This window comes from Eucyclogobius newberryi, unplaced genomic scaffold (genome assembly GCF_026437365.1).
Source record: "Eucyclogobius newberryi isolate DKJ021-1_F unplaced genomic scaffold, fEucNew1.0.hap1 SCAF_2, whole genome shotgun sequence".
NCBI classification, from domain to species: Eukaryota; Metazoa; Chordata; class Actinopteri; order Gobiiformes; family Gobiidae; genus Eucyclogobius; species Eucyclogobius newberryi.
In genome coordinates, this window is record NW_027315834.1 from 11,625,471 (window position 1) to 11,639,903 (window position 14,433).

Genomic DNA, 14,433 nt, shown 5'->3' on the forward strand with positions numbered 1-14,433 from the left:
AGAGTTAAACCAGTTAAACCAGAGTTAAACCAGAGTTAAACCAGAGTCAAACCAGAGTTAAACCAGAGTTAAACCAGAGTCAAACCAGAATTAAACCAGAGTTAAACCAGAGTCAAACCAGAGTTAAACCAGAGTTAAACCAGAGTTAAACCAGAGTCAAACCAGAGTTAAACCAGAGTTAAACCAGAGTTAAACCAGAGTCAAACCAGAGTTAAACCAGAGTTAAACCAGAGTTAAACCAGAGTCAAACCAGAGTTAAACCAGAGTTAAACCAGAGTCAAACCAGAGTTAAACCAGAGTTAAACCAGAGTTAAACCAGAGTTAAAGATCTAAACCAGAGTTAAACCAGAATTAGCATTTTTCTTCAGCTTTTGTGTGATACTTGACCCTCTAAAGTCATTTGCAGATTTGATTACATATTCATCGTATTATGGTTATTGAAAGAACCCACAAAACCTATTGATCTGCACATCTGACCTGCTTCTCTCCGCGGCCGTCGTCCACCATGCCGTGCTGAGCCGCCATGGCCTCAGACTGATGCAGCGTGGCGGCGTCGAACGGCACCTTCTCGATCTTCGCGATGGAGTTGGCGATGTAGGCCACGCCCAGGCCCTCTGTCTGGTCCTTGTCCCGCCAGTTTTTGAAGAACTGCTTGAAGAGCGGCGTCTCGCCCATCTCCGGCAGGATCTGCACCTGCGTGTGTTTGGGGTAGCCCATCTTCTTTATGAACTCCTCGGCCGCCTTCATGGACGCCTTACGCTCGTCCATGTTGGCGTCTTTCCCTGAAAACAAAAAGGGGAAGCTTACTTTAGAGTGATTTCATGTTTGTTTTTTTAATCAAATATTTTAACATCTGTCAAAATAAACACTTAACAGAGACTAAATCAAGAGTACTTTAGACATAATAAGGGAAAGCATAAATACGACACATTTTCATTATTTTGATTTTCAAAATGAGACATTTTTGGTCCTTGGTGATAGTTGTAGTTACAATATCGATGATTGCATCAGGCTTTTTTTTTTTTTGCATTTTGATAGTTTACATAACATAAAATAACAGACAGAACAGAACCAAAGAGCTAAATTAGGAATAATAATAATACAAAAACTGATAATACAAAAAGACATCTACAAACGAAAGAAACACAATCATGAAAAAGTCCCAGTTGGTCAAATATGTCCATTTCCAAATTAAGACCAAATTAATTTGTTAGTTTGTCTGTTACTATGTCAGTTCAGCGCTTGATCGTTGGTGTTGTTTGTGTCATCTATTTCTTTGTGATGGTCTTTTTTCCGTCTGCCAAAAGTACATTCCAAAAGTATCTGTTAATTGTGTCCATGGCAGAATGTTCAGAAGGAGTGTGATCAAATGTGATGGTTGGAGTTTCAACTGGCCTGATCCCCCAGACCGACATTTGGTGAGAAGTGATTATTTTCCGTTTATATCTGCGTTTTCCATCTCGTTTTCACCTGAGTCTGTGTTCTCTCCAATCATCTCGCTCTAAAGTGTATCGAGAGCCAAGAGTGAGCCAGTGGTGGTGGATTTATAATTCTTTAAAAGGATTCAAATCTTCAAAGCCATTTAATGGACCGATTCAAGTTTGTTTTTTTGTTTTTTGGCTTTTTTATTGTTATTGTTGTTGTCATTTTTTATTAGAAAATTGCACAAAAAAACAAACACAACAACAACAGAGAGAAAAACAACAACAACAACAACAACAAAAACAGAAAGCACAAAAAACACACACAAAACACTGGAGCTGGACCAGGGAGAACAAAACATAAGTAAAGTAAAAAGAAAGAGAAATGAATAAATCAGAATTTTGTCCATTGTTTTTTTTTAATTTGTCTAACGTTTAGGATGAGTCCTGAGGTAATTTGTTAGTTAGTCCATGTTTGTTTTTTTATCCATTTAAGAGTCACTCACTGTCATTAATAAGTAAGGGGACAGTTTGTACAGACGCAACGCAAACTTTGAACGTTTTCCCCTCGTCGCGCCTCCGTTCTGTGCCATCGTTGCGTCAGTGCCACAGACTCTCTGCCCGCACACTCACAGTTATCTCCAGGTCCGTGTTTGCCACCGGGAGAAGGTTTAACACGCACATTGAAACGAGGCTCGCAAAGAACGGCTCTCGCACCATCGTCACTCGGATCCCCACTCGTACAAAAAGAATTGACGTAACTCACGACATCACAACGTGACACAGACCTTTCCAGACAAAGATCTTCCCGTCGGAGCCGTGGTCCAGGATGAAACAGTCCCCGGACTCCAGGGCGCTCTGAGCGAAGGGGTTTTCTGCTGCGACCAGCGCGATGGCCATGTCGCCGCTGGCATCGGACACCTGCAAAACACAAAGCGCCGGGTCACTTGGCTCGGCCGTGGTTCGGTGCGGCCTTCTATTGACCCTTTAAAATGCTCCAGGTCGACACACTTTCAATGATTTATTGACATCAGATTTAAATGAGCTAAAAATAAGGGTTTCCAAGGTTGAAATGTTAGTTAGTTCGCTGTTCTATTACAAAAATAAATATAAATGAAGGTAATGTATGTCATATATATGTCGATAAAATGAAAAACTATTGTGAGCTCAACATTTCTGTGAGTATTTGTCTCGTAAAACCTGAAAATCAAGATTTTGAATCGTCAAAAATGCCAAGAGTCTCTCAAGATCTCCTATTAAATAACAAATCATGTCAAATACAACTATAAATGTGTTTAAATCAGTACACAAAAGAAATATTCAGCCCCCAAAAGTATTGTTTCTGCTTACACAAAAGTCGATACAGTATAATTATCTGTACAGGCCGTTCATATTTACTACTAAAATGAACATGAGAATGCTGGTGTTTTGTTGTAATGCAGTGAGTTCTAGAATCTAGTCACTAATAGAAATATAATATATAAGTAAAGTTAGATATTTCTGAATACATGGTTATCAATCATTATAAAAAAAAACTTCATCACATCATCACATCCTACAATCTGACAATCAACACCTACGTAGACATGTTAGTGAAATTATTTATTATTATCTCTTAACTTTATTTAATTCCTCTGCATTTACTGTTCGTGTCTAAATGTGTTTTATGAGGTCGTACAGGGAGAGATGACTGTAAGGTGCTCCTCTTTTGAAAAGCAGGTTACTGATATTCAAACGTATACTCCTCCCACACAGTCAAACCTCCACAAATGTGTTTTTCGTAGTGACCTTGTAGAGTTTGGCTCTCTGTCTGTTGGAGGCGTCGGCCTTGGTGTCGTCGGAGGCTCCTTCAGGCAGCTCTGGTTTGGGGCCCAAAACCTGAACACAAACACAAGCTCAGACACAGCTCTGAACTGGACTGGCCTGAAGTCTAGTAACACTGACCTCCAGCATCTTCTCTCGCTCTGCCCCCTCATCGCAAACATACACCCGGGCCCGCCCATTGCGCTCGTTGTCACGGATACCTTTGGCTACCTGGGTGGCCTTGAGTTTCTCGAAGCGATTACTCTGTGATCCGCACCACTGGAAGATCTCCTGCAGTGAACGACAGAACATTGTTTAATGTACTTTAAAGTGGCTTAAAGCTGTATAAAGCAGTTTGAACTAATTTAAAATGGTTTAAAACTGTGTGAAACCGTTTAAAGCAGTTTAAAGCTGTTTAAAGCTGATTAAAGCAGTTTAAAGCTGTTTAAAGCAGTTTAAAGCAGTTTAAAGCTGTTTAAAGCTGTTTAAAGCAGAGCTCTGTGCTGTTATTGTGGCTGAACATGAGAGAGACTGACGTTGCCCAGGTCCAGGATGAAACAGTCTCCTTGGTTGAAACTTTCCCAGCTGACCGCCACCTCTATCGCCCTGACAACACGCCGACCTTTGACCTGCAGCACCCGCTGCATGATGACCTCATTGGTGACCACATGTTTGAACCCTGAAGCAATGCCACCTTTCTGTGGGAAACACAAGCAGAAAATACAGGGGACATGGGATTATTTAACACTAAAGATATGTAAATACGGGGTTTAGTTATTACTGTAGTGAAGCTAAAATGTTTCAATGAACTGCAGCTGTCAATCACCGATCAGCCAACATGTGTTAAACTCAGCCTCCTCCACCGCAGCACCACCTTTTCAGAGTTTATTTTTCTTTCAGGTTTTATTTTCACCAGCGCCAGTGTCTCGGCTCCGGGAGGAAGATTCCTATCATATACTGCTCTGCATCGCTCATTGTTCCCTGCCGGGGTCTCAGCGCCAAACCTATAATATATGTATGTATCTTGATATAATATTAGATATTGTTATTATGAAATATTATTGTTATTATCATTATTATACTTTTAGAATCTATCAATGCTGTGAAATGTATTGTCATGGTTCATAATACTAACCATTAAATCTGTGAATTCTGCTAACACGTTCTAATCACGATGCTATAACTGAATTTAACAGTATATTTAGTTCATTTAGTTCATTTTTGGACGTTGTTGCAGAAACAGAAACACTTGATCTGCAGAAAGACTGAACAGTTTGGGCTGAAGCCAATGCTCACTAATACTGAACTATATTTGTACAATACACTGGCACTAGATAATGCTGTACGAAGACTGCAATTTATACCATTTATACTTCACTGTCAGATAATAAGACTAAAACTTTGCATATTGTGTAAAAAGGCAAAAGAAAACTGTACAACATGCATCTTAATTTGAGTTGGAGTGGAGGTGGTGATAAGGTGGCAACATTTCTATATCGAGTAAATCATTTATAGTGATAAATGCTACAAAAAGCTTAATATAAATATAAATATAAATGTATGTCGTAAACTTTCAAATAAGAGTATAAGGTGATATTTCTGCAATTTTGTGACACATTTTAGAGACATTTTACATTAAGTCTGATCATTAAACACGTTTTTAACACATCTCTTGACATAATATCACCTACAAATCGTTATCCACATCATCATTATGAAGAATCACTAAACTGACTGACCATGTACTTGATGCCGGACTTGAAGTATCCCAGGAAAGTCTTGGACTCGTGGCCTTGCACCTCTCTGTTCTGGATGGGTTTCCCCCCGAGGTGATCGTCCATCTGCACCGTGAAGATGGCCGCCGACCCACTCTCGTCCTGAGTGCAGTGGTCACCTGGAGAGACGGGCCGCATGTTCAGTACGGACACGACAGTGCTGCCTCTTTTTCCCCCCAACGGCGTCCGCCGATAAACTATATTAATGTACAAACTTTCAGCCCCGGGTTACATCACATCCTGTTTATGAGACAGTGTTGTTTTAATGATCGATGTGATGCCCTAAAAGCACACGGAATCAATGAGGAAAACCATATCGGTCAATTTCCATTTTAGTCCCCCCCTCAAAAAAGAGAAGTCCTGTGGTTTTGAAATCGGCTACAGATGAATCCATCCACGGCAGTTCATCTGATGTCACGTCAAAAAGTGTACAAGATTTAATTGTTACAAAAGGATGATTGTATAAGACGTACTGATTATGTAAACGGAATAATCTTGTCGTGCTTGGTTTGAATGGAGATAAGTTTGTTATCTTAAGTTCGGGAGCAGGACCACGCCCCTTCCTACGCCCCTTCCTGCGGCTACACTACTTAATCATCCAGATCACACACACTTGTGTTCGTGATTTTCGTGCCCCTCCCTCCCACCCTCTTTAAACTATTCTAATTCATCTCCTAGATGGGGGTATCGAGGCCCGGGAGCCTTCAGCCCTCATCGCAAGAAGACCCAAAACGGCATCAACTTCGTACATTCGTGTTGTTCATGTTTCTCCCCTGCCAATAAACACCTTGCATCGTATCTGGGGTTGTGGTCTTTGCTAGTGAAAGTGTAAGTAAATCAATCAAAACAAAGGCTGAACAGGGAAAATACGTACATAGTTTTCCCCTAAAGCAGGATTGTTTGGTGTTGGCCTGATCCGGCCCGCGACCCATGTTCCAAATATTAAAACATATTTTTATTTCTTGCTTTCTGGTTTGATTCTGGATTAGTACAAGTTCAAATCTGGATTGGTACTGGCTTAGTCCTTATTTAATTCTGCTTTAAACCTGATTTGGACCGAGTTTAGACCTGGTTTGGTTCTGACCTGGTTGGTAGCCTATCAAGCCCAGGGGCCTCGGCCTTTAGAAAATGAAGTTGAATAGCTTTGCCCTAAATTAACCTGTTAAAACTAGGGATGCAAGAATACATAATATCGAATCGTCCAATTTGCAAATCGTCCTTTGCAAATTCAGATTTTGGTCACTTTTTATTCTGCGCTGGAAGACTTTTCTTTGTAATAAACATAATTTTCGGAGCGTGTTTTGTGTGTGGCAGGAACTGGAAAATGTGAGGACGAGTCTGCAAAGAAGAGTACGGAACAAACTGAGCTATAATAATAAACACAAAATGTAAAGTTCTGCGAGTGAATTTCTCTAGGCAGCCCATATTTACACAGATTTAAAAATTCAGAGCCGTAAATAACCAAACCAAATTAAACTAAACACTCCTAGCTGCACTTTATTGAAATGTGATGTTTAAAATGTATGGAATAGGTGTTTTTATTTGTCTAATCAGCAGCTTTGATGAATCGGTCGATGGAGTCTTGTATTTTGATAATAAGGGTTTATGTGGAACACCAGCAGAAGGGAGAAGGTATGGAGTGAGTGAGTTGCAGATTTGGTCGTTTTTTTTAAATTTATAGGTAAAAAGGCTGATTAAACTCACAATTCACAGGTTTTCTAATCCGTTTTCTGCATAAATTGTGTTTTTGTTTTATTTTAGTGCCGTTTAAGTCAGACACATAGAAATTCATAATCATTTTGAGAACTTTTTACCTTTTTTCAGTCGACAAAAGAATGTCTATAGTGGACTGCACCCTACGTAGCGTCCCAGGTTCAACTAACTTGTTCACGTACCGAGCCAGAAGTGCAGGTCATATTGCAGAGCTCCAGACCGCTGCTTGATGGTGTTGAGGACGAGATAGGCGTCTCCGGTGTAAAACCCTCCGTAAAGCTTCTCCGGCACAGGAACCAGGTCAAAGTTCTCCACTCTCCAGATCTGCAGACCCGGCTGCTGCCCGGCGCGATCGAACTCAGGGTGCTCGGGCATCCTGGACAAGACAAAAGCAAAGTTCAATTAAACTTTTTTTTTACTGTTTTGAAACTTTTGACAGCGGAAGAGTGAGAAAGTGTGTATACATCCCAATGGAGGCCACAATATAATATGTTTGGAAAAATGGTATCATGTTTGTCAGTGCTATTCACAAGGAAATGCTGTGGTTGTCAGGAGGCCCATCATTACCACGTGTTCTGGGACCGTCCTGTTGCCTAGAAATATTGTGATCAAGAAAATCCCACTTGGTTTCAGAACTATGGATTTGGACCTCAAACCTCCTGCCATGGACACAATCAATGGATACCTCTGGAGCAAACAGAGAAGAAGGTCTTTACGCAAGAAATGGATGACACAAACTGTTCTGACAAATCTGGACCAAAGCTATAACTGACATTGGAAAAATGGGAAAAATGTAATTTGGACTTAATTTGAAAAAGGACCTTTCACAGACTGTGGACTAAATGTGTCTTCACTTTATTTCATTTTTAATTAACTGGATGCTTTTTTTTATTGTATTGCCTTACTCTCATGTCATGTTTCATGCTTAATTTTGTTGACATATTTGATACAAATAAATAAACTGAGTCTAATAAACTCTTAGTATTTGAGTAATCTAGATCTGATTGTAAATGGGGTAATTTTTCCTAATTTGTTGGAATTAAATCTTAAATAAACCAGGCTTGCCGGCGACGAGTTGGCCACTGTCCAGGGTGTACCCCGCCTAAGGCCCGAAGTCACTGGGATAGGCTCCAGTCACCCGCGACCCCGAAAGGGAACAAGCGGTAGAAAATGGATGGATGGATAAACCAGGCTTGGTTTCTATTTTCTGTATAATTTTAAAAAATCAGAAAAAGTACAAGTTTGGTGTGTGTAGATGCTACTTTAAGTGGGGATCTTTAATAGCTTAAAATGCATATAACAAGTTTTAAAAAATTTCAAATTTTGACTTTATTTGGTGTATTTATACCTTTTGTACATAAAAATTATAGTTTCACACCAATCGAGCAGGTATTTGTGGAGACAACGTGGAAAAATCTGTAGAAAATCACAGGAAGTGACATCACACTAGAGACCCTAGTTTATGCATAATTTACTCACCCTCTAAACATTCAACAAAATAAAGTTGTTCTCGTATTTTTATTCGTCAAATTAAAAACAAATTATATGGATGGATTAAATCTATAAATCTATAAATGGATAATAAAACATCTAAAAATGTTATCAGTTTTGTTATTTCCAGGTGGAAGCTTATATTTTAAGAGAACACTTTCACACACAACATTACACACTTTCTTACAACATTGCACTCATGAAGCAGCCAGTGGCATCGCGGGCCTCAAAGCGATGACTGAAAAGCTCACGCGCCACTCCTTGGGTTGATACGGTTGTCATGGATACGGCGATAACGTTTACAGCTGGAGTTACACATTACAGATATTAATACACAGAAGAGAGTCAGGCGTTTCCTCTTTGGGCAGGAAGAGGATCTCGTGACTCAAATGTGCCGCAGACGTCGGTGCCAACAGCAAAAAATACAAACGCATTTAAGCTCCTGAACCACTGCCTCCAGGGCCGCTGCTGCCTTTGACAACAAGAACAAAACTGTTGATGCGTTTAATCGAATAACATGACGGTTTGAGTTGCTTTGGCGATGTATTGTTGGTTCAAAACTTGCTCTCTACAGCTATAATATATAAAATACCAACACAAGTGAGTCTAAAATGTGTCTTGGCAAGAATTTAGTTTTCTTATTTTAAAGCAACAAAATAATCTTTACACAGCAAGCCATTTTATAAGATTTTAACGTTGATTAGGGCAGCAACTGACAATTATTTCAGTAGTAATTTACAAGAACATTAAATTAATGGCGATAATAAGTACTGCTTCCCCTGTTTTCAGCCTCAACATGGCTCCAGGCTTTATCGTGGTGTGCCACCAGTAATATGATATGGCCAAGCTCCACACTTCCTCCACCCTGCTTGTATTGTTTACTGGTTTAATTCTGGTCTGGGTTATCACTCATTTACCTGGTTTGGTCTGGTTTAGTCCCCGTTTAATTCTGCTTTAGACCTGTTTTGTTTCCATGTTAGCCCTGGTTCAGACCTGGTTGGTTCCAGTCTAGTCCTGGTTTGATTCTGGTTTAGAACTGGATGAGCAATTTGGCAAAGCAATATTGGAAAATAATTTTGCACGTAATCTATCAGCAGGTTGTATTGTATTAACTCAATTTATTGAAATAGACCCAAAATGTTGTCAAAGTGGCGTGTTGTGCAAAGCTAGACGGTTAACATAAGCTGAATAGCGCGGATGTAGTGTGAGAGTATTGCGGGGCCCCTGCCACAGCATTACCTCACTTCTGTCATGTAGTCATCTGCCATCAAGTGTACAAAGTGAAAGAATGTAGAGCGCTTTGGCTGTACTGAAAGGCACCGAAGTTAAGGCATTATAAATACTGGTCAGCTTGAAAGCCGTTTAATACTGACTTAAAAACAACAGGTTATGTTATCTTTGTTGGATCAAAAGTGAGCCTAGTGTGAGGGAAGTCGCCTAAATGAATCCTGTGGTGTAAATTTATCTAAAGATGGTCTCTCATACAAACAAACAGAGGATCACAGCAGCCTGATGTGGGGAGGTTATCATGCCATTGGAACTGTACAAAACGGACTGGATTATTACAGCTTTTGGCCAAAGAAGGAGGATTTACACAAGGCAAGAGTGAAGGTAACGCGGCACATTATCGCCACAGATAAAACACACATGCAGAGTTGTTTGTGGAGTCAAGTTTAAAGTGCCCCCTACAGGTCCTATGACTCATTGAACTAAGATACATTTATTATCTTTATTATTTATTTAAAAAATGTTCCAGAAAAGCTATTTTTTTTTGTTTTTTAATTTCACTTCCTATTTGTAATAGATGACATCACACTAGGAAATTACCCAGCAAACACTGGACAAAAACTAATCTAATATCACAGTTTTTTAAATTTCACAAATAAAAATATATGAGAGCGACTTTAATTTGTTGAATTGATGTTTAGAGAGACAAAAAAGTTGTTGTTTTTTGTGTAAATTATGCATAAACCTCGACTGGAATGAGTGTACCTGGTGTGATGTCACTTCCTGTCATTTTCTACAGATTTTTCAACAATTTTCTCCACAAATACCTCCTTGATTGGTAAAAAACTATCATTTATATGTACAACAGGTATAAATACAACAAATAAAGTCAAAATTAGAAAATGGTAAAAACCTGTCATACGTCACTTTAAAAACTAATGAAAAGAGAGTTTTGTGAACGAGGACAGGGCCGATCCGAGCGCTCCTGTCGTGGCAGCTTCCATACACTGCTCATTAACAAACAAACAAAACAGTTATCTCTCAGGCCTTGAGTGCTGTTTATCCAAAGTATGCGAACAGCTGAGTATGTGAGAGTCACTGACAGCTGAGCAAAAACTGGATTATAATAAACGTAACAACGACAAATGACGCACCAAAGCTTCATCTCTCAGTCAAGACAGAACCCTACAATTTTACGGTCGCGACATCATTTTTGAGCGGATTTCGGATCACGCCAAGAGCAGTATATTTGACTATGATTGCGAACAGCTGCGAGACTGCTTTGTGTAGCACTTATGTAATCGCGCAACCCGTTTCAGTCTAAGGACCAAGCGTTTCGCCAATTCGCGTCCAGTTCGAGCTGTTTGTGCTTTCAAAACACTCTCTGAATGCAAACGGTGTACTCACATCTCCCCGTTTAAACCTGCTCAAACACACGACCTCAAGTGCTCCCCGCGGACCACAGACGAGCCTTTATGAACTTCTGAAGCCGATGCTGAACTCTCGCTAAGGTCGAGCCCAGTTTCTCCACAAGTATGTCGTTCCAAACTTTCTAAATTGGAGCAAACAATCCTCCATTCTCCGCTTGCCCACAAACACGGCAGGAATCTGGGCAAGGCGAGTGGGGTAAAAACCTCCACCCCTCCGCACCAGGTCGGGGGGGTTTATGTAACAGCCGGGATCAAACCACATAACATACAGTGAGGGGGTTTACGGTTCGACATCCACAGTTCAGATGGAGATGTTAGCGCAGAGAAAGCTCGTAATTACGATGGATTTTTGCATTTGAAACAAACTGTCAAAAGTTATTTCACCCTGGAGCGACACAAAGACCATGAGAAAGGACTGTTTAGCAAGCATTATTACGTGAGTTATTTGGCGCTCAGACCCCGGCGGAAGATTGTGCAATCATGGGCACTGCATGATCTATTTGTATTAGATGTCTCCCCCCGGAGCCTGGAGACTGGTGGTGGTAGATGTGAAGAGAAGGTAGAGGATGAGGGGAATGCAGAGGAGGAGCTGGGGAGGTGGTGGGTCGCAGTACGGTTTGAGCGGTCGAGCCATCTGCCTGAGGGCTTAAATGCGACCGCCTGGGCGCTGATTGGGAGCGGGGAGGAGTCACTTGAGAGCGTTGATTGGGGATGAGGAGCCGGTGCGGGGGCCATGGTGCAGACGCCCCCTGACCTTTCACCCTCCTTCTTGGCCGGGAAAAACGGCACAACCTCTTTGGGATAAGAGTCCATGGTGAAGTGAGGGATGTGACTCTCACAGACGGACAGGCGGGCGCCCGCTTGAGTGCGATGATGGCGCTGGGGAGAGGGATCCTTCCATGGTGGACTTGACGTAGATGGCTGGAGTTAGGTCTTCCAGGCTGAATTTACACAGGCTTCATTTCTGAAACTTTTGGAGCACAAACAAATGGCTGGATTCCTTCTGAAGCTGAGACTCTGTAGTTTTAGCCTCTGATGTCAGATTTCTGGATTTCTTTTTGCAAATACAGAGCTGGGCAGTACTACGTGACATTTATGTGATTAACCTTTTCACGAAATTGCACTTCTTGAAGTAACGGTTTGACACTTTTACTTCTATTTGAGTCATATTTAATTGAATTTATATATAATTTAATTGAAGTAACAGTCTCTTATATGAGTAAAAGTGTTGGCTTCTCGTGTGACAAAAGACCATATGAAAGGATTTGTGTTATGCAACCAGTATGCAAGTGTCAGAAGGTAAAAAAAATAGGGATGTCACAATCAACTGGTGATTGTGATCAAATAGATCACAATATAATTGTATAAACAAATTAAATATAATATTTTTTTTATAATTTTAGACTCAAAATCATTTCATTCAGAAAGATTTCATGAAGCTGGTCACTAGAAGAATGATAATCTATTAGTCAATGTGAATAAAAAGTAAAGTATGGGTTTTACTGTAGATTAGATGTGTTTTTTCTCACAATAATCGTAAAAACTTGATGTTGTGACTTTCCCAGGCGATGAGACATTTTTTCTGTCCACGTTTATGTCAGTCTTGCAGACCAGCCATTTATTTTTCAGTTCAGTAGCTACATCTATACCACATACATACATAAATACATGAATACATAAAGCTGCAGAAGTGAGACATTGCAGTACTGATATCGAGTCATAACCACATCCTCTAAAGACTAGACTAGATCTTATTTAGGGAAGTATCATGTGCAAATCGGTTTGCTTCGACCAACACCTCACTTTTCTACAGGATATTTAGGTTCACACACACACACACCACAGCCACGATGGGACTAAACTGGGACTAAACCTGGACTAGATCTGGACACAACCTGGACTAGGGGTGTCAAGATTAACTGGTCAATCGATAATCGGGATCATTCAGGTCACAAATTAGTCGTTAACACTAAAAACGAATAACAAAGTGACTATTTTAGAGGAAAAAATACATCCCGGTAATTTCAATTCATTTCTGTGTTACCAAAAAGTACACCATGGTGTACAGAGTCTGCTTGTATCACAATAACTTTTACATTTAGACAGTTTGATAGATAAAACTGCGTCACAGTGATGAAAAAAAGATGAAAATGAAGGATTTATGTTTGTGTCAATAGTTGTTATATGGTGGTGGTGGTGGTGGTGGTACCCTGGACTAGCTAAGAATAGAACCAAACCAAGTCTAAATTCTGACTGAACTGGGCTCAAACCAGGCCTAAACCAGGAGAAGTGTGAACACAGGCTACGTTTTGAGTGAGTATTTGATTATTGTGAGCACTGAGCATTCACAATCATACAGAGGTCCTCAGCTCAACGTCCAGGTGTCCACTCCAAATCTCTCCATCTGAGACAAAAGAGAAAACCTGAACCTGGACCATGACTAAAGGCGCTTCGACAGATTGGACAGGGACAACCATAGACTTGTCCAGCCTTAGTCCAAGTCCCTTTTCAAACAAACACAGAGGAGGAATGTGAACCCTCCCCCTCTTCACTGCCACTTCACTACCGATGCAGCCAGTGACAAAATACGGGTCTTTGATGGCCTGACCAGCCAGTCCTTTCTATATAGGATGACCAGACGTCCCCGTTTACCCGGGACAGTCCCAGTTTTGAGCCCTGGGTCCCTTGTCCCAGCAGATGAATCCAAAACCATTGATTTGTCCCAGTTTTCCCGGTTTTTGACCACTTTGAGACCCGGCAATAGCAAAAAGGGGAATATATTGGGCAAAATAGAGAAAATCTGGCTTTAGAACCATCAGTCTCAGATTATATACTATACTATATCACCCTATTTCTACATTCTGTTCAAATGCAGAAGTGTCTGGAATTGGCCCATTGGGGGGCATCAAAAAATATCTCTCAAATATTCTCGTAACTTTCCAAACAAAATATATAACTTATTTTAGTGCGCTGTTTGTTGTTGTCTTTTTTCCTCATAAACCGGTTTGTTTAGACCGATCAAACCATGTGTTTCTCTGATTGGTCAATCCGCCTGTCAATCACGCCCTTTGGAAATCGCAGAGACAGGATATGATTCCAGACCAAACTTCTTTGTGAAGTACTTTCAACAGTTTCTTGAAATCGATGTTGCGACGACAGGGTTCGGAGATTTGCCCAAAAAATTATATATCACGATTTTCTTGGGGCCAAATCGCAATTGTTATTTTGTCACGACACATGTAGAGGTGGGAGGTGTATCGAAAAATGGATCATATCGCAGTTGTTGTTTTGGAAATATGCTGAATTGGAATATGAAGTGTATTGTCTGTCATTTAAACTACGGTAGTTAAAAAAGAGCTCAAAAAGAGAGAAACATCTAGTGTAGAGTACAAAGGGATATTTCTGCACATTTAAAACAGAATTTCCAATCACAATATGTCAAAATGGTAGATTGTCACAGGAATGAGATCATGATTCAATTGATTTCCATCATTCTATCGCCATGTGACATGCAGCAATATCTCCAATCTTACTGAAGTGACACTGCAGACAGTAAAAACATAAAATGGAGAC

At 40.4% G+C, this 14,433-nt stretch overlaps 1 protein-coding gene across 2 annotated transcripts in view; it reads right to left on the bottom strand.

Moving 5' to 3' along the window:
• Positions 1 to 14,433, bottom strand: part of gsna (gelsolin a) — a 37,420-nt gene that overhangs the window by 15,200 nt on the left and 7,787 nt on the right. For both annotated transcript variants that reach the window (XM_072453482.1, XM_072453483.1), the window contains 7 exons: positions 6,895 to 7,088; positions 4,964 to 5,118; positions 3,761 to 3,922; positions 3,366 to 3,515; positions 3,210 to 3,299; positions 2,210 to 2,342; positions 478 to 782 (listed from right to left, as the gene is read on the bottom strand). In XM_072453482.1, the coding sequence (XP_072309583.1) occupies positions 478 to 782; positions 2,210 to 2,342; positions 3,210 to 3,299; positions 3,366 to 3,515; positions 3,761 to 3,922; positions 4,964 to 5,118; positions 6,895 to 7,087 (1,188 nt within the window). In that variant the 5' untranslated portion in view covers position 7,088. Of the gene's footprint in view, positions 1 to 477; positions 783 to 2,209; positions 2,343 to 3,209; positions 3,300 to 3,365; positions 3,516 to 3,760; positions 3,923 to 4,963; positions 5,119 to 6,894; positions 7,089 to 14,433 lie in introns of those variants that run through there.